The sequence below is a fragment of the Ipomoea triloba genome, chromosome 4 (genome assembly GCF_003576645.1).
Source record: "Ipomoea triloba cultivar NCNSP0323 chromosome 4, ASM357664v1".
Classification (NCBI taxonomy): domain Eukaryota; kingdom Viridiplantae; phylum Streptophyta; class Magnoliopsida; order Solanales; family Convolvulaceae; genus Ipomoea; species Ipomoea triloba.
Window position 1 is genome coordinate 667,629 of NC_044919.1, and position 21,766 is coordinate 689,394.

The 21,766-nt window shown below is 36.2% G+C and overlaps 4 protein-coding genes across 12 annotated transcripts; all 4 read left to right on the forward strand.

Annotated features, from left to right (window-relative positions):
- The first annotated feature begins 266 nt into the window (after positions 1-266).
- Positions 267-1,230, forward strand: LOC116015598 (DNA ligase 1). The gene is made up of 3 exons (XM_031255706.1): positions 267-437; positions 520-581; positions 924-1,230. The coding sequence occupies exons 1-3, from the start codon at positions 380-382 to the stop codon at positions 1,044-1,046; spliced, it is 243 nt and encodes an 80-aa protein (XP_031111566.1). The 5' UTR covers positions 267-379; the 3' UTR covers positions 1,047-1,230.
- Positions 1,231-2,396: 1,166 nt separating this feature from the next.
- Positions 2,397-5,405, forward strand: LOC116017363 (AT-hook motif nuclear-localized protein 9-like). 8 transcript variants are annotated; one of them, XM_031257937.1, is made up of 7 exons: positions 2,397-2,564; positions 3,279-3,342; positions 3,437-3,972; positions 4,176-4,243; positions 4,454-4,585; positions 4,693-4,857; positions 4,950-5,405. In XM_031257937.1, exons 3-7 carry the CDS (start codon positions 3,552-3,554, stop codon positions 5,112-5,114), a joined length of 951 nt encoding a protein of 316 aa, XP_031113797.1. In that variant the 5' UTR covers positions 2,397-2,564; positions 3,279-3,342; positions 3,437-3,551; the 3' UTR covers positions 5,115-5,405. The 8 variants fall into 8 exon arrangements, with proteins under 8 accessions (XP_031113797.1, XP_031113796.1, XP_031113802.1 ...); XM_031257936.1 differs by having other exon boundaries at positions 2,397-2,548; XM_031257935.1 differs by lacking the exon at positions 2,397-2,564 and adding an exon at positions 2,586-2,978.
- A 1,013-nt stretch (positions 5,406-6,418) lies between these two features.
- LOC116017361 (disease resistance protein RPP13-like) lies at positions 6,419-9,745 on the forward strand. 2 transcript variants are annotated; one of them, XM_031257928.1, is made up of 3 exons: positions 6,419-8,868; positions 8,950-9,062; positions 9,474-9,745. In XM_031257928.1, the coding sequence occupies exon 1, from the start codon at positions 6,456-6,458 to the stop codon at positions 7,806-7,808; it is 1,353 nt and encodes a 450-aa protein (XP_031113788.1). In that variant the 5' UTR covers positions 6,419-6,455; the 3' UTR covers positions 7,809-8,868; positions 8,950-9,062; positions 9,474-9,745. The 2 variants fall into 2 exon arrangements, with proteins under 2 accessions (XP_031113788.1, XP_031113789.1); XM_031257929.1 differs by having other exon boundaries at positions 9,488-9,745.
- A 3,174-nt stretch (positions 9,746-12,919) lies between these two features.
- LOC116017528 (disease resistance protein RPP13-like) lies at positions 12,920-16,196 on the forward strand. Its single transcript, XM_031258138.1, has 3 exons — positions 12,920-13,886; positions 14,238-16,084; positions 16,167-16,196. The coding sequence occupies exons 1-3, from the start codon at positions 12,920-12,922 to the stop codon at positions 16,194-16,196; spliced, it is 2,844 nt and encodes a 947-aa protein (XP_031113998.1).
- The last annotated feature ends 5,570 nt before the right edge of the window (positions 16,197-21,766 follow it).

A 21,766-nucleotide genomic window follows, 5' to 3' on the forward strand; every position in this document is an offset into this window, starting at 1 on the left:
AGATCACTCCAGAAAACATCAATAATATTGCAGTGTGCTTTCTCCTTCCCCATTTCAGTGTTCTTCATTCTTCGTAAAATCACAATTATTGTTAATATTTTATAACATTAATGTAATTCTTAAAAAAAAAAATTATTTGATGAATGGGAAAAAAATCTTAGCTCTAGAATTTTGGCTCTTTGCCAATTAAGTAAGACTTTTGGGTTGAAATATAAATAAGAAGAAATATGATGTGCAAAAACAAAAGGGGAATTCCAATAAAGGTCTAGCTGGAGTTAGGGTTTACTGCAAATCGCTACGCCACTCCTGAAAGCATCCAGCAACTGCGGTAACAGAGAGGCTTGGACAAGAGAAAAGTGCTTCCGCTTAGCAGATAGAAATGTCGAAGAAGAATAATTTGTCTCTCCGAAGAAAACAACACGAATTCGATCTACAAAGTAAGTTCACCACCTCAAAAAAATTCTATCTTTTTTCTTAATTTTCCGGGCTTTTATCATTAACCTTTAATTGGGAAATCAGGAGAAAAACAAGAGAGGGAGAAGAAGGAGAAGAAGCTACATGCTAAGAAAAACAAGATGAAAGTAATTTTCTTTCTCTTTATCACTTTCAAGTTTGATTCTTTTGTTGTATTGGTCTTCTCGTTAATTTATCTTCGTTCTAGGCTTGATTGGTATAGGGATTGATTCAATTGAAACTTTCGTTGTTCACTTTGTGTATCTTTGAATTATGTTCAATTGCAAGTTTTTGTTAAAAACATTAGTATATGGGATTTAAAAATTGTTTTTTTAATGGTTTCATATCTCAATTCAAATGTTATGTTCTATAGAGATGATTTGTAAAATAAATTCTTAATGAAACTTGAAATTCTTGTTGTTTCCATTGCTAAACTATTGAGTGCTTAATTTGGATGATGATGGGATTAGGTGGATACTAAGGGCAAGAAGAAGAGTTGCAGTAGATTTCAAGTGGGGAAGAAGAAGTTGAAGACGAAATTGATACCATTGGCAAAAGCCAAAGCTGCCCAAGCTATGGAGGTTGACAAGTGAAGTTTTGGTAGATCATTTTTGTAGAGTAACAGTCAACTTATTATATGGATAGGCTGAAGTTTTCTTCTTTGCCAATTGAGTTTATCTTGTAACATGATCATGCACTTTGTAAGCTTTTATTCTAAACCAATTGGTATGGTATACCTCCCATTATCTTCAATTCACCCTGGTTGGAGTTACTTTACTTGCTGTGATGTTTTGTTGATGAATATGCTTTACGAAACAAAGTGATGTTAGTGTTATGTATGGATACATCATACATGAGAAACAGGAGCTGGATGATGATATTTCTAAATATAACTCAAGAATGAGAACTCTATCTTGATTCTTTCTGCTTAACTTTGGTTCGTTACTAAGGATTTGATTACAATCTGTCTATTTGGGACACTGCCCCTACATTTACATTATTCAGATCATGTTATTTGGGATTAGTTACTTCAACATGAGATGGTCTTAGCCGTGATTCTTGAAGTTACAAGTTACAGGATGAAGGAGCACCTCTCCTCACACCATTGCTCATCCCGTGTCACTGCTATATTCTATGCATGTTCCAACTTCCAATCCCTTCAATGTGAGTGCTGTTTTTCGTGTTCTTGGTTCAATGTTTTTATAGAAATATCTTCCTTAGGTGTGCAAATTGCAGTCTATCAAGAAACAAGAAGTGCCAGACAGGTCAGGTTGGTGAGTCATGTCAACTTCCCAGATCCACTTATCCAGTTTGTCTCTTTATCCAGAAAACCGTTAGTGATGCAAATGGGATGTATTATAGTCTCTGCTAAGGACAACCTATGCCATCCACTTGATGATGTTGCCCTCTGGTTCTCCTGAAATCAATGATTTGCCCATGACTTCTCCAAAGTTTAGATTTTTTTTTTTTTTATTTTCTCTGGTAGATTGCTGTAGGCCAACAATGGATGAGGTTCTGCTATAGCCTCTGCCAAACATAAACCTAAATCCTACTAAGGTTTTGCTGTGTTCTGTAATAGGTTTAGACTCAGTTTCTGTTTCAATTATAAGATAAATGTACAAATAAGGTCATCAAACCTTTATGAATATTGAGTACTTATGAAATTCCCAATCGGTATGTAACATTTTATGCTTATTCCCATGATTGTTACTTTAAGTTGCGCTCGGTATATATTTAACTATTTAAGGATCAAATGTGAAAAAAAAATGCAATATCCCATGCAAGAAAATAGAAACTAGCTCATTTTTATTTATTTATTTATTTAATTTAAAAAGAAAATAAAGTGAACTTATCCACATGATGTCTATTTCCGGTGGAGGCCTGTGGGTTTTCAATCTTCAGAACTTTTGGTGCAACACACTCCAATCACTCATCTCTTCAGGTACCACACAAATACAATGACACAACACACAGATATCTCTCTATCCATCTTAAAATTATATCTATACACCAAGAAAGAGAAACAGTTCTTCACTCTCTGCCCCACACTCGAAATTTCGCTTCAATTCAGATAAGGACTTGTCACTGCCAAGAGGTATAGTAGAAGTACAGTAAGTTCACCATTCTCCACCACCTCACCACTGTTTCCCACTCTCCCTTTGTCTGGGTTTGAAATTCAACCACATTCACGGGGTTTTTGCTTTCTTGGTTAACTCTTTTCTTTTTATGCTCAAGTAAATAAATTTCAAGAAAAAAAGAGTTCTTTTTGTTCTTTGTGGAGCTGAAATTGGTTGCTGGGTGTCAAAGATTGGATTTTTGAGTGATACATTTGATGGGTTTTGGTTGTTCTTGCTAAAGGGTTGTGGCTCTGCTCTGAAAGATTGCTTGGTGTTGAAGAGTGTGTTGGGGATTGAATATGGGTGGGTGAGAGTGGACCTGACCTGACCTGATCAGCATAGAAATGTTTTCTGTTTGTTTGGTTTTCTGTCTTCACATTGAAGCCTTTCCAGGTCTCACCACGTTTGGTGAGCTGTAAAAAATCTGGGTTCTTGCTTTTTCAGTAATCCTAGTTCTTTGAGTTTGGACTTCATTTTCTGTTTCTTAGAGCTCTTTACTTGTCAATTCAAATTATTTGTACATCCTGTTCTCTCCCTTTCTTCAGTTCCAGTGTTTGTGAAGAAATCCTTTTACTTTAAACTTACTTTTTCCTTAATCTTCCCCTTCCCTACTGTTTTTTTGATTGTAGACCTTGTACTGTACTTCTATGATTTCAAACATTATTATTTATTAAAACATTGGGGATTTTCTGTGTTGTGAATTTGTAGGTTTTGACTGTCATATGTAAATGCAGAACTGAGATTCATGTTCATCCATTCTGGATTGTGATTTGTGAGTGTGGTCTCAAATTCAATTGCATTTTAAAGCACCATGATCTTCATATTCAAGCTAATAGCTTTGCTAATTTGGGTGTTGTGGCAATCAGGTGACCTCTGGTACAAGAAGGGTAGATTCTCGTTTAGGTTTTTCTCTTGAGGTTTGGCAACTCATTGAATTAGATTCTGCATTGTTTGGGTTGTTCTCGAGAACAAAGTAAATGTATGGATCCGAGGGAAGCTATGACACCACCTGGAACAACTTCGTATTATATGCCGAGAGGGATGACTGGGTCCGTGGCTAGTGTACAGGGAGCGACAAGTATGCATCCCTTGTTAACTGGTGCTGGTGTTCCCTTTCAATCGGGTAGTGGGAACAGTTTGGTTGGGCAAACGTTAGTTGTAGATCCTTCGTCAACAATGTCGCCTAGAGGCGGTAGTGTTGGAGCGCCCTCAGCATTGCCACAGAGCGAGCCTCCTGTACGCAGAAAAAGGGGAAGGCCCCGGAAATATGGAGTTGATAGCAGCAAAGTTTCATTAGCATTGACTCCTCCATCTGCTCCTGCTGCCAGATTAACGCCATCTCAAAAGAGGGGCCGAGGAAGGCCACCCGGGACTGGTCGAAAGCAACAACTAGCTTCTCTTGGTAATACTCTAAATCGATGATTAGCTTTTGGCACCGCATTTAAACAACCATGAGCAATTCTTTCTCAGTTGGATTCATATGCAGCATCATTCGTGTTGCATGTTTCATAACAACCATCATATTATGCCTCGATAATAGAACGGATATGTTCTATGATTCTGAAGCGGTTAAGGCTTATTAACAACTTTAATTGCTTTTATTAGGTGGATGGATGTCTCATTCTGCTGGAAGTGGCTTCACTCCACACATCATCACTGTGGCGGTAGGAGAAGTACGTGATCTACTTTTTGGTGTTTCTATCTGTAATTGACTCGTTATCTAAAATAAACCAATGCATGTGCATTTGTGTATATCTTTTGTCTCTCTTCTTATGGTTAACCAGAAGTTGTTTGTGCCATATCAGTTGGATTTATTGAGCCAGGAAATAAAGTTGTTCGTACTATGGACTTATGAAATTGTGCCTCATTGCGATCTTCTGCAGGACATCACAACAAAGATAATGTCTTTTTTGCAACAAGGCCCTAAAGCTGTATGCATTTTGTCAGCTAATGGTGCTGTCACCACCGTAACCCTTCGTCAGCCATCAAATTCCGGTGGCACTGTCACATACGAGGTTAATTCATTCAATCTATTCCTTATTGTTTGACAAGACTCGTTATTCATGTCTTGGATGACCCGTGCCCCCAGAAATCAAACTTGAGTGCATCTTGTCCATTACAGGGGCAGTTTGAAATATTATCTCTCTCGGGCTCCTACTTGCTGAGTAATAGCAGCGGTCCTCAGGGCCTAAGAACCGGTAGTCTTAGCATTTGTCTCGCTAGTCCGGATGGTCGTGTCATAGGTGGTGGAGTCGGGGGAGTTGTCATAGCAGCCAGTCCTGTTCAGGTACCCTTTTTAACGCTTCAACAGTCCATATTCTGCAAAATTTGCCTAAATGAAATTGAGTACATACATTCCTAAATGATTACTTCGATCAGGTAATATTGGGGAGCTTCATATGTGTTGGGTCCAAGGCGGCAAAGAGCAAACCCCCGGTGAGTATAGAAGGTGCAGCAACACATTTAAACCGCCAGAGTTTTGACAATTCTGTAAGTCCATCCGATATGCAACAGAACCAGAATCTGAACTGGCCTCTGCAATGAGTGTCTGGACAGGTTCAAGCCAGCCATATATACAAAGTTTCCATATTGACATTGATTTGACGCGAGGATTACAGCTTCTTCCAACAGTAGAATATGAAGTGTATATATATATGTGTGTATGGTGTGAAGGGCAACTTGGGTGTAAGGCTGTAACTGTCTTCTAAACTTGAACTTTTTGAGACATGACACATAGTGTTGGTCTGAAGTGTTAACCGCTCCTAGCTTGTACCACAATGTTTTGCACTGCTGTGAAGAACCGATAACTTTTTGATTTGTATTTTCTTAGACATACATCACAGTAACCTTGGGGATTTTTCTGTAAATTCACTTATGAGAACAATTGAGCTTGAGCTCTATGCAATTCTTGAAGATCAAAAACTGATCTTTGGCTTGGAATTGTTGCACTCATATTGGTTCTGGTGACCTTCAGAGAAACATTAAAAACAGAAAGACGTGACAATTACAGAAGCAAAGAGAGGGGATGGCTATTGTTGTGTGGACAATAGAGCTTGGGCTCTTGCAATTTCAGCCTGGTCCAGTTGCACTAGAAAACTAATTCATTTGCACTGATATCGACATCATGCAAAATGAGACTCTAACCTAGTCAACAATCTATTGGATCTTTGATCCATCTCTATTTCATCAGTTGAAAAAACAACAGTGGCCCTCCAACTCTTGAATTATTGCACCACTTAAAGTTGGAGAAAAGTAAAGGAATCTTTTGACTTAGAAAGCTAAAGCTTAAAAAAGCTGTCGGCAGGGATCAGAATTATTGCACTCATCAGATCATATTCCATTCATCATCTTGCTTCAGTTGCTTCTGCAAACCTTCTCTCAAACAAGCTCAGAAAAACAACTATCTCATTTACATTACAGCTACACCAATACAGAGTTACAGAGAGATTGAGAAGAATGGCTTGTGTGGTTGTACTTTCTCTTATGAGGACGCTTGAGCTTGAGTTCTTGCAAACTCTCCCTCGTCCAATTCTACAACAAAAGGAACTCATCCCCTGCAACAAAGACCTGGCCCAATCTCTCCTCAACAAGCTTGGATCCCTGATGAAACTATTCGATAAGAATAGAATGGATGGTGTTGAAGCAATAAAAGACTTGGAAACAAAGCTCAGAGATGTAGCTTCCAGGATTGAGGATGAAATTGAACTCCAAGTAGTAAATCTTTATGATGATGATGATGATGATAATGATGAGGAAGAGGAGGAATACAGAATTTTTGAAGGAATTTTTGATATTTTTGAGGAAAATGTGGATTTGGGATTTCAGCCACCGGGGGAGGGGGAGGGGAAAGGAGAGGGATAAGAAGAAGAAGAAGAAGAAAAAGAAATGCCACAGGGTGAGAAAAGCAGTACTCATCATTGCCAGAGGCTTCATCAAATTTTGCATCCGCTAAGGGGAAAATCACATCCTTGTCTCAAATTCCGTCGTATTTTGCACCCAGCTCTACAACACATTGATGCCATCACTCAAGAGTTGGCGAAAGCCAAGGAGGAGTACCAGCTTTTCAAACATCATCTACAACCAGGAACAAAGCAGCCTGCCTCCCTTCATGTTTTACCAATACCTTCTGATCAAGGTATCACCATGCCTTATTCTTCCCACCATGTTTCACGCTCCAAAGAAATAATGGTAGGAAAACAGGATGAGTTCGAGAGTATAAAGGAGATGCTAATCCAACATCCATCTAAGCAACTAGAAATTGTCTCCATTAAAGGTATGGGAGGTATTGGTAAGACAACATTAGCAAAGAAAATTTATGAAAATCCATCAATCACTTCCCATTTTGATAAGCGAACATGGACTGTCGCATCACAACATTACAGTCAGAGGCAAATGCTCTTAGATCTTCTTGGTTCCAAAGACGATGCAGACAAAAGAAGTGAGGAGGAGCTAGCATTACGACTCTACCAAAGTTTCAAGCATCAAATATACTTGGTTGTGATGGATGACGTATGGAGTGTAGAGGCATGGGATGCTCTCAAAACTTGCTTTCCTGATGATGGATATGGTAGTCGAGTATTGTTGACTACTCGCAGTGGTGAGGTGGCTAATCATACCTGCACCCAAAATGATTTTTCTCATCAAATGCAATTGTTAGAACAAAGTGAGAGTTGGAAACTATTTAGTGAAAAGGCATGTAAATCTCGCGGTGCTGAATTTGAAACGATTGGGAGACCGATAGTTGAAAAATGCAAAGGATTGCCTTTGGCAATTATTGTGGTTGCAGGCCTTTTTTCCAAACTCATCACTCTGGATGAGTCGAAGAATACTGCCAATGCTCTAAGTTCTTCTTCTGCAACTACTCTAGATGATGAAGAATGTTCGAGAATACTCGCATTGAGTTACAATCATTTGCCCCACAACTTGAAAGCGTGTTTCTTATATTTGGGAGTATTTCCAGAAGATCACGAGATCAATAGTAATCATCTTGCAAGGTTATGGCATGCAGAAGGACTCGTAAAGGCATTTGAGAATGAAAGCTTTGATGCAGTGGCTAGTAGGTACGTGCAAGAACTTATGGATAGAAATCTCATAATTTTAAGCGAGCTAAGCTCCTGTGGAAGAAAAATTAAGACGTTTAGGATGCATGATTTATTACATGCCTTTTGTATGAGAGAAGCTCAAAACGAGAACCTTTTGCATGTTGTCCAGAGTGAAAATAGTTCTTATTTTCCTTAAAAAGGTTTTCGCTGGGTAAGCATCCAATTTGAAGATTTTGACGTGTCTACAATACATCGTTTTACTTGGAAAAGCTATAGATCCTTCTTCAGTTTTGTGTGGAGGAAATTATATCCAGATTTTAGAAATGTCAATCTACTGAGAGTACTCTACTTTTATGATATAGTAGACGAGTTCAAAAATAATGTGAATCCTGTCCATTTGAGATTCCTAAGAGTTGTAAATAGCATAGAACTGTCCAGGACTCATGGATTCCTAGAGTCAAGTGGTAGAGAGGGTGTAGAATTGTCAAGGTCTTGGAATCTTCAAACAATTGATTGTAATGGAAGAGTATCATACAGATTAGATGAAGGAGGGAAGTATTTGAAGTTTCCACAACTACAGGATATTCATTGCTCCCAATTTTGTGGAAATCCTCCCAATTTTGTTCATAAAGTTGGTTGGATAAGAGATGATGATTGCTCTAAAGAATGGATTACCAATATTCCAGCATGCTTGAAGAAGGTACATATTGAATGTGAAGGCAGCAAGATTAATGTTTGCATTGCGAACTTAGCCTATTTAGAGCAGCTCGAGGGATTGAATATTTTCAATTTTGATTGTACACATAATCTAATTAATAATAGTATTGTTCTCTTGAAAAACCTTAGGAAGTTGACATTATATATAGTTGGATTTGTGTGTGATGAGAAAAATTAATATTCTTAGCAAGTTACCTAGGCTAGAGGTGCTCAAGTTACAATGGATCTCATTCGTAGGCGAAGAATGGGAAATACAAGAGGAAGTGATATTTTGCCAGTTAATTGCTTTAGTTATCAATGGTTGTTATCTCAAGCATTGGAAAGTTAGTAGTCAAAATTTTCCAAAACTTGAGCACCTATATCTTCGGGATTGCCGTAAATTGAGAGAGATCCCAAATGGCTTTGCTGAAATTTCAACATTGAAGTCAATCAAATTAAGGGAATGTCATCTTTCTGCTGTGGAATCAGCAAAGAAAATTCAGGACGAGCAACATGACTATGGAAACGACGATATGGTTGTTATTGAGCAATATACGCAAGTATGTCACCCTTTCTCCTTCTCAATTGCATTTTTCAACTTGTGCTAAGCAGATTTAATTAAATTTAGTTACTCATGACAGGTTTCGGAACCTGAGGAAAGCTGGGAATCTGAGTAAAGCCTAAGTGAAGAAGAGTCAGAAGTGTATGACTGATAATTGATACCATATTCACTTTTAGGCAGAAGACAAGAATGGTATGTTTTCAAGAACACAGAATTGTAATTACATACATACATACATGACTGTATTTGCAGTTTGATTCATTCATTTGTCACAGGACAGGCAACAACATTATTTTACAAGAAGAGGATGTTTTAATTACATACATTATTTTTACTGTTTGTCTGCCTAGAGAGAGCCAATGTGTAATGCTACTTTTCACTTGCTAGTCCAGTACAGTACAGGGACTTCTCATAGCAGCACAACAGTCTTCTTTTAATTAATTAATGCTTCTTCAGTTCTTCTACAATACATTTCATACTATATTTTCACTCCTGCCGTGGCTATAATTCCACAAATTAAATTAGATTTAATTGAAATGAAATTGATTATTGAAGTTGTACATTATATTATATATATTATATTCCCAATTGAAATGACTTCAGGTTGTATTTGGAAGCTTTCCATGTGTTGGCTCAAAGGCAAAGATCAGTGAACAAATCTGATGAGCAGAGAGAGAGTATTGCAGCCGGACGGACTTACAGGATGGAGACAACTAAGCTAACATTATTCTACAAGAAGATCCGAACATGTATGTTTTAAATAATAGATTAGAAAGTTTGGTGCTTTTGATTTGCTTTAGGTGGTGCGGGCCCTAATGATTTGCAGAAGTTATGTTAAACATTTTTGTTGGAAATATGAAATGTTTGATTAAATAGTTCAATTTGTTGATGGCATGGTTAGGCACATACATTCTCTGCATCTATATATATATGGGGTTGGTGTGGTGATGAATGCAATTAAGTTGAAATTCCTAGATTGAGTTGAAGGCCAAAAGGAACATTATTGTTGTGTTGAAGATTGATGAGGCAAGCCAGACTGTAGTGGTTGAAAAACTTGGGAGCCATGAAGAAGAGACTCTTATGCCTGCAAATGAGTGTTGCAATTCAGATCAAAACTTGCAAATCTTGAAGATAATATACTCTACTCATATTCTCCTCACTGCACATTGATTGTTTGAGATGAGGATTCTATGGATTAGATGATGGAGGGAACTATTCGGAGTTTCCACAATTACACTGTATTCATCACTCCCAATTTTGTTCATAAATTTTAATTTCTTGGACGATGACTTACGGTCACTTTAAACAATACAATTTGAATATTCCATACTTATAGAAGGTATGTATGTATTAGAGGTATAAGCAGAGACGACTTGCATTACGAACCTAGCCTATTTAGATCAGAGTCACTCGAGGGACTTCAATTCGTATTTCAGGTAGTGGTGAACCACAGATTAAATTCCAATTAATATTAATGATAATATTGCTCTCTTTTGAAAAACCTTAGAAATTTGTCATTTTGTGAAATAGGATTTGGTTGGGAGGAACATTAACTAAACTTGAGGTGTTATGTTCAATTAAGTTGGATTGGGGATTCTGCGCCTCTACCTAGGCAAAGAGTGAGAAATGCAAGACGAAGTGATATTTTTCTCATTAATTATATTGCTTTATATATTAAGAGTAGTTATCTCAAGTATTGAAAAGCTAGTAGTCATTGAAGTTTGTCTGGCACCTATATCTTTAGAATTGTCCAAAATTGAGAGAGAAATCTCAATTGACTTTGCTGAAATTTCAACATTGAAGTCAATTGAATTATGGAGATGTCTTCCTTTTGTTGTGAAATCAGCCAAGAAAATTCAGGACAAGCAATATGACTATGAAAACTACGATATGGTTGTTATTGGGAAACAAACATTAGATTTATGTCACCCTTTCTCAATGGTTGGGAAAACAATGAGTTCGAGATGGTTAAGAAGATGTTGGTTGAGCACTCATCTAAGCAGCGAGAAGTTGTCTCCATTAAAGGTATGGGAGGCATCGTTAAGACAACATTAGCAAGAAGAGTCTATGATGATCTGGAAATTGCTTCCAATTGTGACAAGAAAGCATGGGTTGTTACATCGCAACATTATAACAAGAGACAACTACTCACAAGTCTTCTGAAATCAATTAGTGGCAAAGAAGTAGGGCCGGTTTTTTTTTTTTTTTTTTTTTTGCCCCGTACTTATAAATAAACGAGGCCCTACAAAAAATATAAGCACGATTTTTTAAATCAATATTATAAAATATATGATTTTTATTTCAAATAAGTATGAAACCAATACTGTAAAATATATAATTTTTTATTTCAAATAAGTATTAATGGTGTAACACCAGCTGAATGCAAAAACCACAGTTCCTACTATAAAATATATGATTTTTATTTCAAAAAAGTATGAACAGTGTAAATATTAGGCCCTCTAACAGCTGAGATCCTGTGTTGTTGCCCACCTCAAAATCCGGCCATGCAAAGAATATATAAACTTGCCCTGATGAGGAGATATCATTACATCTCTACATATTTGAACTATCAAAATTAAAATTAAAAAAAAAAAGTATTTGCAATCCTCTACATATTTATTTATAGACAATACTAATTGTCCATACATCTATCACTAACAAATTTGTCACTCGCTGATGTATCAAATTTTAATAGATTAAAATTTAAAATAAAAAAGCAAAAATATAAAACAAATTTATTAAAACTTATCACATCAAGAATGATAAGGTTGTGAGCGAGAAATATATGAGCAATTAGAATTTTCTTTTATTTATTTGCACGAATATGCATCGTTTTGTTTTGTTTTGTTTTTATTTTTGTTTTTGTTTTTGTTTTTGTTTTGTTTTCCCATACTATATACCTCGTGGAATTAAATAGTTTGTATGTTACAACCTTTATTAGTGTTCTTGTCTGGCAATTATATTCTTGAAGTTGGATTTCCATACACATAAAATTAATAAATAAAGGGAAAAGCTCTGCTTTACCACTTAGCCATGTGCTTATGTCTCAAAAATATTATTGATCATCACTCTCAACCTCTTATTTACTTATTTCCACGATTTTTTTAATTTTTTTTTTTTTTTTAAACTTTTGGGTTTTGCCATACTATGCTTCGTGAAATTAAATACTCCCTAACTTTTATATATGCAGAAATCTAAAACCTCTATTTATTAACATTTTGTCTGCCAATTATATTATTTAAACTCTGATTTTGGTGCTCTTACACACTTGTGTTTAACAGCGTATTGTTCAATTTTCACTCACCATTCTTAGAGAACGATATCTCAAAAAATTTTATCTTTCGTAAACCTTCTTTTCATTCCACGCCTTATACGATTATTATTTTTCCTTTCCATCCCGAGATGCATATCATGAATTTGAGAGTGTTATTCTGGAATATATACTTGATTACTCAACTACTTTATTCTTTTTTATTTATTTACTTGCAGGAATTTTTTGTTTTGGTTTTCTTGTTTACATATTTTTGATTACTCACATTTTCTTATTTAATTTGGACCTTTTTTTTTGGGCTCCCAAACTATATCTCGTGAAATAAAAATAGCTTGTATGCACAAACAAACAACCCCTATTAGTTAACATTTAATTTTGTCTGCCAATTATGTTCTTTAAGCTGTGGGTTTTGGTGTTCCCTATGTTAGATCTAACTATTATATATTATATATTATCTTCCCAACAACGTAACGTAGCAAAGCATTTTGTTGCTACATATATTCCTATAGTTTGAATTAGTAGTGCAAGTGGCAGAGGCCACCAAACTGTGCAGCATAAATTAAAATTCTGAAAGTTGCAATTAAATTAAAAATGATGTCTCCCATCTTGCAATTAAATTATTTTGTTGCACTCAAATCAGTGGCGTTACCTAATTCCAGTTGATATCATTCATCTTCATCTTCCTTCTGCTAACCATTCACTCAAACAAACTCAGAAAACAACTCTCCTTTCCATTACGTACACATACATAAAGCTAGCTAGAGACAGAGAGAGAAGAATGGCTTGTGTGGTTGTACTTTCTCTTATGAGGACGCTAGAGCTTGAGTTCTTGCAACCTCTCCCTCGTCCAATTCTACAACAAAACCAACTCATCCCTTGCAACAAAGACTTGGTCCTATCTCTCCACAAAAAGCTTGGATTTCTGATGGAACTATTCGATGAGAATAGAATGGATGGTGTTGAAGCAATAAAAGAGTTGGAAACAAAGCTCAGAGATGTAGCTTCCAGGATTGAAGATGAAATTGAACTTCAAGTAGTACATCTTTATGTGGAAGAAAAAAAAAGAGAGAAAGAAGAAGAAGAAGAGGAATTAAGAATTTTTCAAGGAATTTTTGATATTTTTGAGAAAATTGTGTATCATGAATTTTGGCCACGGGAAAATCACGTTTATGTAGAAATGCCACAAGGTGAGAAAAGCACTCATCATTGCCAAAGCCTTCGTCAGACAAGTACTCATCATTGCCAGAGGCTTCATCAAATTTTGCATCCCCTAAGTGGAAAATCACATCCTTGTCTCAAATTCCGTCGTATTTTGCACCCAGCTCTACAACACATTGATGCCATCACTCAAGAGTTGACGAAAGCCTACCAGCTTTTCAAACATCATCTACAAGCTGGAAAAAAGCAATCTGCCTCCCTTCAAGTTTTACCAATACCTACTCGTCAAGGTATCACCATGCCTGATTCTTCCCACCATGCTTCACGCTCCAAACAAATAATGGTAGGAAAACAGGATGAGTTCGAGAGTATAAAGGAGATGCTAATCCAACATCCATCTAAGCAACGAGAAGTTGTCCCCATTAAAGGTATGGGAGGTATTGGTAAGACAACATTAGCAAAGAAAATTTATGAAGATCTATCAATCACTTCCCACTTTGATAAGCGAGCATGGACTATTGCAACACAGCATCACAGTAAGAGGCAAATGCTCTTAGATCTTCTTGGTTCGAAAGACAATAATGCGAGTAATGAGGACCTTGTAAGATTAAAACTGAATAATATAGGATCTAACCTCCAGCCATAGTTGGTGTTTGTTGTTGCCTGAATGAACTGTGCTGAGTGCTGCCTTTGCTTGAGTGAACTGTATTTTTCCCTCACTTTTACTCTATACTCTCTGGATGGTGTATGAGACTGAATGTTTGAGCAGTGAGAGGTTGAGGTCCTTAAATAGCTGCAGACCATCAATGCAGCAGAAATCCCAAATGTCTTCCTACAGTTGTTTGTACCACAAATGGTTTGTCTCCCAAATGAAAATGACAGGTTTGGACTTTTATTGGACAAAACCTTTCATCTCCTTATTAGACAAAACCTTTCAGACCTAGCATTGCGACTCTACCAAAGTTTAAAGTGTCAAAGGTACTTGGTTGTAATGGATGACGTATGGAGCAAAGAGGCATGGGATGCTGTCAAAGCTTGCTTTCCCGATGATGGAAATGGTAGTCGAGTATTGTTGACAACTCGCCTTGCAGAGGTGGCTAATCATACCTGCTCCAAAGATGACTTTTCTCATCAAATGCAATTGTTAGAACAAAGTGAGAGTTGGCAACTATTTAATGAAAAGGCATGTGAATCTCGCCATGTTGAATTTGAGACGATTGGAAGACCGGTAGTTGAAAAATGCAAAGGACTGCCTTTGGCAATCATTGTGGTTGCAGGCCTTTTTTCCAAACTCAATACACTAGATGAATGGAAAAATACTGCCAATGCTCTAAGTTCTTCAGCAACTACTCTAGATGATGAAGAATGTTCGAGAATACTTTCATTGAGTTACAATCATTTGCCCCACTACTTGAAAGCTTGTTTCTTATATTTGGGAGTCTTTCCAGAAGATCACGAGATCAATGCTAATGAACTTGCAAAGTTATGGCTTGCGGAAGGATTTGTAAAGGCATTTGAGAATGAAAGCTTTGATGCAGTGGCTAACAGGTACATGCAAGAACTTATGGATAGAAACCTAATAATTTTAAGTGAGCTATGCTCTCGTGGAAGAAAAATTAAGAGGTTTAGGATGCATGATTTATTGCATGGCTTTTGTGTGAGAGAAGCTCAAAAAGATAACCTTTTACATGTTGTCATGAGTGAAAATAGGTTTGATTTCCCTCAGAAAGGCTTTCGCTGGATAAGCATCCAATCTGTAAACTTTGACATGTCTACAATACAACATTATACTTTGAAAAGCTATAGATCGTTCTTCAGTTTCGTGTGCAGGGGATCATCTTCAGATTTTAGAAAGGGCAATCTACTGAGAGTATTCTTTAGTGATGATCAATTTTTCGAGCTCAACAATAATTTGGATACTGTCCATTTGAGATTCCTAAAAGTTAGAAATGATATAGAACTATCCCAGGCTCAAGGATTCCTAAAGTCAGGATGTACAAAGAGTTTAGAATTGTCAAGGTGTTGGAATCTTCAAACACTTTATTGTCTTGAAAGAGTATCATATGGATTAGATGGAGAAGGGAAGTTTTCGGAGTTTCCACAATTACACTATATTCATTGCAATCGCTCTTTTTGTGGAAATCCTCCCAATTTTGTTCATAAACTTTATGGGATAAGAGCTTATGATTGCTTAGACGAATACATTACCAATATTCCATGTCTGAAGAAGGTACGTATTCAAGGTGAAGAAATAAAGATAAATGCCCGCATTGTGAACCTAGCCTATTTCGAGCAGCTCGAGGGACTTTGGATTTCAAGTTTGCCTGCAGCACATGCTCTAATTAATACTGATATTGTTCTCTTGAAAAACCTTAGGAAGTTGTCATTACATTATACGAAATTTGAATGGGAACAGATTAATTTTCTTAGCAAGTTACCTAGGCTAGAGGTGCTCAAGTTACTATGGAAGTCATGTCTAGGCAAAGAATGGGAAATACAAGAGGAAGTGATATTTTGCGAGTTAATTGCTTTAGTTATCTGTTGTTGTGATCTCAAGCATTGGAAAGCTAGTAGTCATAATTTCCCAAAACTTGAGCACCTGCATATTAGGTATTGTGATAAATTGACAGAGATCCCAATTGACTTTGCTGAAATTTCATCATTGAAGTCAATTGAATTTTGGAAATGTCTTCCTTCTGCCGTGAAATCAGCCAAGAAAATTCAGGATGAGCAACATGACTCTGGAAACTATGATATGGTTGTTATTGAGATAGAAACATTAGATGTATGTCACCCTTTCTCTATCTTAATTGCAAATTTTCAACTCATGCCAAGCAAATTTAATTAAATTCAATTACTCATGACAGGTTTTGGAATCTGAGGAAAGAAGAGCCTGAAGTGGATAACTGATAATTGATACCTCCTTGTATTCACTTTTAGGCAGAAGACAACAATGGTATGTTTTCAAGAACACAGAATTGTAATTACATACATACATACAACTGTATTTGCAGTTTGATTCATGCATTTGTCACAGGACAGGCAACAACATTATTTTACAAGAATAAGATGTTTTAATTACATACATTATTTTCACTGTTTATCTGCCTAGAGAGAGCCAATGTGTAATGCTAGTTTTCACTGGCTAGTCCAGTAGAGTACAGTACATGGACTTCTCATAGCAGCACAGCAGTCCTCTTTTAATTAATTAATGCTTCTTCTAAAATACACTTCATACTATATTTTCACTCCTGTTGTGGCTATAATTCCACTAATTAAATTAGATTGAAATGAAATTGGTTGTTGAAGTAGTACATTAAATTATATTATATTCCCAATTGAAATGACTTCAGCTAATATTTGGAAGCTTTCAATGTGTTGGCTCAAAGGAAAAGATCAGAGCTGAACAAATTTGATGGGCAGGGAGAGTATTGCAGCCAGGATCGGCAGGCGTTGTAGAAACTAATTCAAGAATCCAATGCTTGCAAGAATTCATGGATAATGAATATATGCATGCATGTATGCTATCTATTTCTTGAAGTTTAGTTATTGGAATCATATCAGACAATCACAAAACTCTGGGGAGTGCTCAAATTTCATGTCTTGTATTTTAGTACTGAATTTGAAGCTTAGCTTAAAACTTTAAAATACTCTTGATACTTAGATTTCCAGTGTGTGTGTGTTTGATGCATATATATATATATTGAATTACAATCATATGAGACAACACTTTCCCGTGAGACAAATATGCGACAACGTGAGTGCACACAGTTTATGCACACAACCTAAAGTGTGTGCACTTAGCCTACATGAGTGCACACAGTTTAGGGTGTGTGCATTCGTGAAGTAGATTATGTGCACTCACGTTGTCGCACTGTCTCACGGGAAGGTGTTGTCTCATATGAAGTCAACCCTATATATATATATATATATATATATATATGATTGTTGGAGTTGATGATGCTGATGAGTGTCAACAACTCAAGCTAATTAAGAAGATTGCTTTGCTTAAAGAAAGCATCCCAGGCCCGTGGTTGGTTTTGGCATTTCAGCTTTAATTTGCTCTTTTAATAGATGTAATGTAGCCTCTGATCTGTTAGTTTATGAATGATGCATGATGTATGTGCAATGCAATACTGAGTTCTATTTTCTATCCCTATATATATTCATACTTAGTTCAATTGTAATATTGTATGTTTAGTAGCTAGTTGGAAACTAATTTGAAGACTTGTTAGACAATAGCAGTATTCTATTGGAATTTGGCAATTTGTCGTGCCTGTCATTTGCTTCTATCTAGCTTGCTTTTGTATTAAGTTCTGTTCTGTTTAACATTTGCGAACCGAGCAGCTCATGAATTGGTTAGAGTGGTTAAGTCCTTGTATGGAGTGACAGAGTGGTTTGGCTCTCCTCCTTTTCTTTATGATGTTCTGTCTTTGAATATTTATGGACGAAGGTGCTTTTGGCTTTAAAAAAAGAAGAAGAATTGTTATGGCTGGTTTTGGTCTTCGAAGAGCCGATCCTCCCAATCTCAGTTGTTATAGGGTGAACCATGGTTCACACATCCCTAAGCATCTTGTTAGCTAACGGAGGTTCCAGTGGCGCCGTCACATACGAGGTTAATTGATTCGATCTAGCTACCTATGTGCTATTACATTCTGCTGTCTTCCTTGTTGTTTGATAAGACTTTTGTATGCTAGTCATGTCATGGTTCAATTGTGTCCTGGAAATCAAATTTGAGTGCATCTTTTCCTTTACAGGTAGGTAGGGGCAGTTTGAAATATATCTTATCTCTGGGGCTCCTACTTAATTACTGAGTAATAGAAGCAGACCTCAGGGCCTAAGAACTGGTAGTCTTAGCATGCATTTGTGTTGCTAGTTCAGATGGTGGTGTCATAGCAGCCATGTCAGTCCTTCTGTTCAGGTACCCACCCTTTTTAATGCTACCTTCAACAGTATAGTATGTAGTTCATATATATTCTGCAAATTTTGCCCTAAATGAAATTCGTAATTCGAGTACACTCCTAATTAAATCACTACTTGTAATATTGGGGAGCTTTCCATGTGTTGGGTCCAAGGCACATGAAACATAATGTTGGTCTCAAGTGTTAACCATTCCTTGTACGTACCACAATGTTTTCCACTGCTGTGCAGAATCGAAGTGCAAGCTGTTAATGTGTATTTTGACTATTTTCTTACACATACATCACACAAAATCTTGGGGATTTTGCTGTAAATACACTTATGAGAACAATTGAGCTTGAGCTCTTGCAATTCTTGAACATCAAAAACTGAATCTTTGGCTTGGAATTATTGCACCCAGTGTCACAGAAATTTCCAGTTTAAAATTGCACTCATATTGGTTCTAGGTGGCCTTCAGAGAAACATTAAACACGAAAAAAAAAGGGTCACAATTACAGAATCAAAGAGAGGGGATGCATCATGCAACATGACGCTAACCCAATCAAGACTCAAGAATCTATAATACATAGGTTTCTTAGTTTACACTAGATTAATCATAGCCCGCATGACCTTGTCTCTAGAGTCTTTAAAGATTGTAAAGCACGAGTCACACGAATGACCTTTTAGTCAGTCCCCTACCTTATTGTGAGCTCGATGTTTGAGGTGGGTTTGAACCCCACCCTATCACTTCGAGAAAATGACTGAAATGGCACAAACCATCACCTAGGAGACGAAAATATGAGTTTTCTAAAAGTTTGACAAGAATGGGAAAGCTACCTTTGCGGAATGCGTTTCCCAAACTCGAATTACCTTTTATTTTATTTTTTTTCAAATATGCACATCATACGTATTTCTCAAATGCGTTTGATTAAAAAAAAAAATGCATCTCGCCTGAGAAGGTGACCATATATATATTTTTAAATGGTAAGGCAACAATTTAAAAAATATATATATGGTCACCCTCTCTGAAAAGGGACTTGTATATGTAGTGGTGTAAATTTACTTCTTTTTTCAATGTGGGAGAAAGGATACTTTCAAGTCTTTTCACCTTCATTTTTCAACTCAAATAGATCTACTTTTAAAATCAATTTCTTATTCACTTATTATCAGTTTTGACCCTACAATGTCTCAATTTATCCATCTCATTATGAAAAACCAAAATTCACTTTGACCCGACTTAAATCGGAAGTGAACCCCACATGTAACACAAAATAGCCACTTAAAATGTTATTTTATACTATTTTTTCAATGAATTGTTTAAAGAGTTTACAACTCCACCTACTCAATTTTAGCGGTCTATCACTTTCTCCAACTTGGTGCAATAATTCAAGATAGGGGCTCCACTTTAAAAATAGAATAAAAATTATATGTGAGTGATCATTTTATGATAATATTTTAAGAGGGGTATATTATTAGTTTGGGTAAAAAAAAATTATTATATGTTACTTGTTACGGTGTTATCTCAACTTTTCAAATCGTACTGTGCCTTAGTGATTGAATAATTAAAGGTGTCAATAATTTTGTGTAGCGAGATACAACTCAAAGAAATATAGATAACAACGAATAAATGACAATGTTTTGCCCTACTTGTAGGGTAGTTTAAATGATCGATTAATTTACGTTAAGTGTTGCTTTCGTAGGAAAGGTGAGATTTAAAAACATCTTATTGTTAAAAGTATTTAGGAGAAACCTAAAATCACTTGGCAATTCAACATTTCCCTCATTTATTGGATATACTCTAACAAAAAAATGCAAAAATGCTTTTAATTATAATGTTTACAAGTCAAGGCCACCTACTAGGCTACTAAATTATTAATGGGTGAAAATACTGTGAAAGTGAGGGCAATAATTCCTTGCCGACAGAAAAGATTCAATTTCATCCAACTTGGTGCAATAATTCATTAGTAGGGGCCACTCTTTTTGTTTTTGTTTGATTGTTTGTTTTTTTTTTTTAAATACTACTTTTACTCTCAATTTATACTTTCAACTCTTGTGATAAAAAGATAGAATCACTGATTTCAAACGTCTCTAACTCAATTGACCAATAGAGACTAGTCTCCTATTCACAATACACAATGAGCCTCCCTTGTTTTGAGAGGTTGTTTTACTCCCATATTATTGTTAGTAAGACTCAATCATTGCTCTTGTGATATATATATATATATGTAGGGAGAAAGGATGGTTCACGTAGAATGTACTCCCAAGTGAAAAATGAAGTGATGAGATCTGGGCCATTGATCTAATTTAGATCAATTGCTCAGAATGAAGGTCTTTTTATTATTATTAAAAAAATGCGCTTCTTGAAATTATCTTCATTTAGTTTTCAGAGTTATGCATATTAAGTTCAATGTTATGTACAAGTCTGAAAATTATGCACATGTAGTTCCAAAGGTATGCATGCACCTAATGACCTAAGACAACAAAGTTATGCACCTAATGATTAAAATGTATGCACTTGTAGACTAAACTCTATCCACCTTACAGTGCAAAGTTATGCACCTTACCGTGTAAAGGTAACATTTTAAAGTTATGCACTGAAAATAATGTTCCCAAAGAAAAATGTAAATGTTCACTTGAAGAAGGAACAATATGCACCTAACAAAGGAACAATATATACCAAAAGAATGAACAATAATATGCACACAAAAAAAAAAAAAAATATTCACTAGAAGATAAACTTTGCATTCAAAGAAGGAACAATAGTTTCTTCAGAAGATAAACTATGCATTCAAAGAAGGAACAATATGCACACAAATAAAAGAAATGCACCCTATTAATCGCGAGTCACACGAATAACCTTTTAGTCAGTCCCCTACTGATAAGTTCTTATTTGTCTACATTTTCCCCCTTTCACTAAGTTATTTTGTTTATTTATCATTCCAAATTTCATGAGAATTAGTGCTTATTTGTGTTATTTTGCAAGGAGTATGAGTTGGAAAGCATTAGAAGCAAAGATGAGCATTTTCATGCATTTTGGTGGGCATTGGAGTCAAATGGAGGCCAAATATGAAGCTATGTAGATGGGTGCAACACTTCCAAGGGAGCCTAAGATTGGTATTTTCAATGGTCTTTGTCATTTAGACAAACCAAAACAAAAGAGAAGCAAAAGATCAATGTGTTGAAATTTCTGCACGTTGACATCTTAGTAATTGGACCATATCTCAGCCTAGAAATGTCCAAATTAAGTGATCTTTAAACCATTGGAAAGAAGACTTCAAGGGCTACAACTTTGCTAGAGATACAAATTTCGTAATTCTGAACGGAAAATGGTGAAAAACAGCCTAGAAGTCAAAGCAGCTGCACAGAGTTCGAAAATGCAATTTCTGGAGTGTTGGCAAACGGCCTGGGAAACGGCCGTGTACATGGGCGTTTGATTTATGCCGATTTACAGTGTGAAAATGCAGTTTTTGAAGAGGAGGCAAACGGCCACTGACACGGCCGTTTCCTAGGCCGTTTGGGACCTGCTCTGCTCACTATTTAAGCTCGTTTTGAGCATTTTGAACACGGT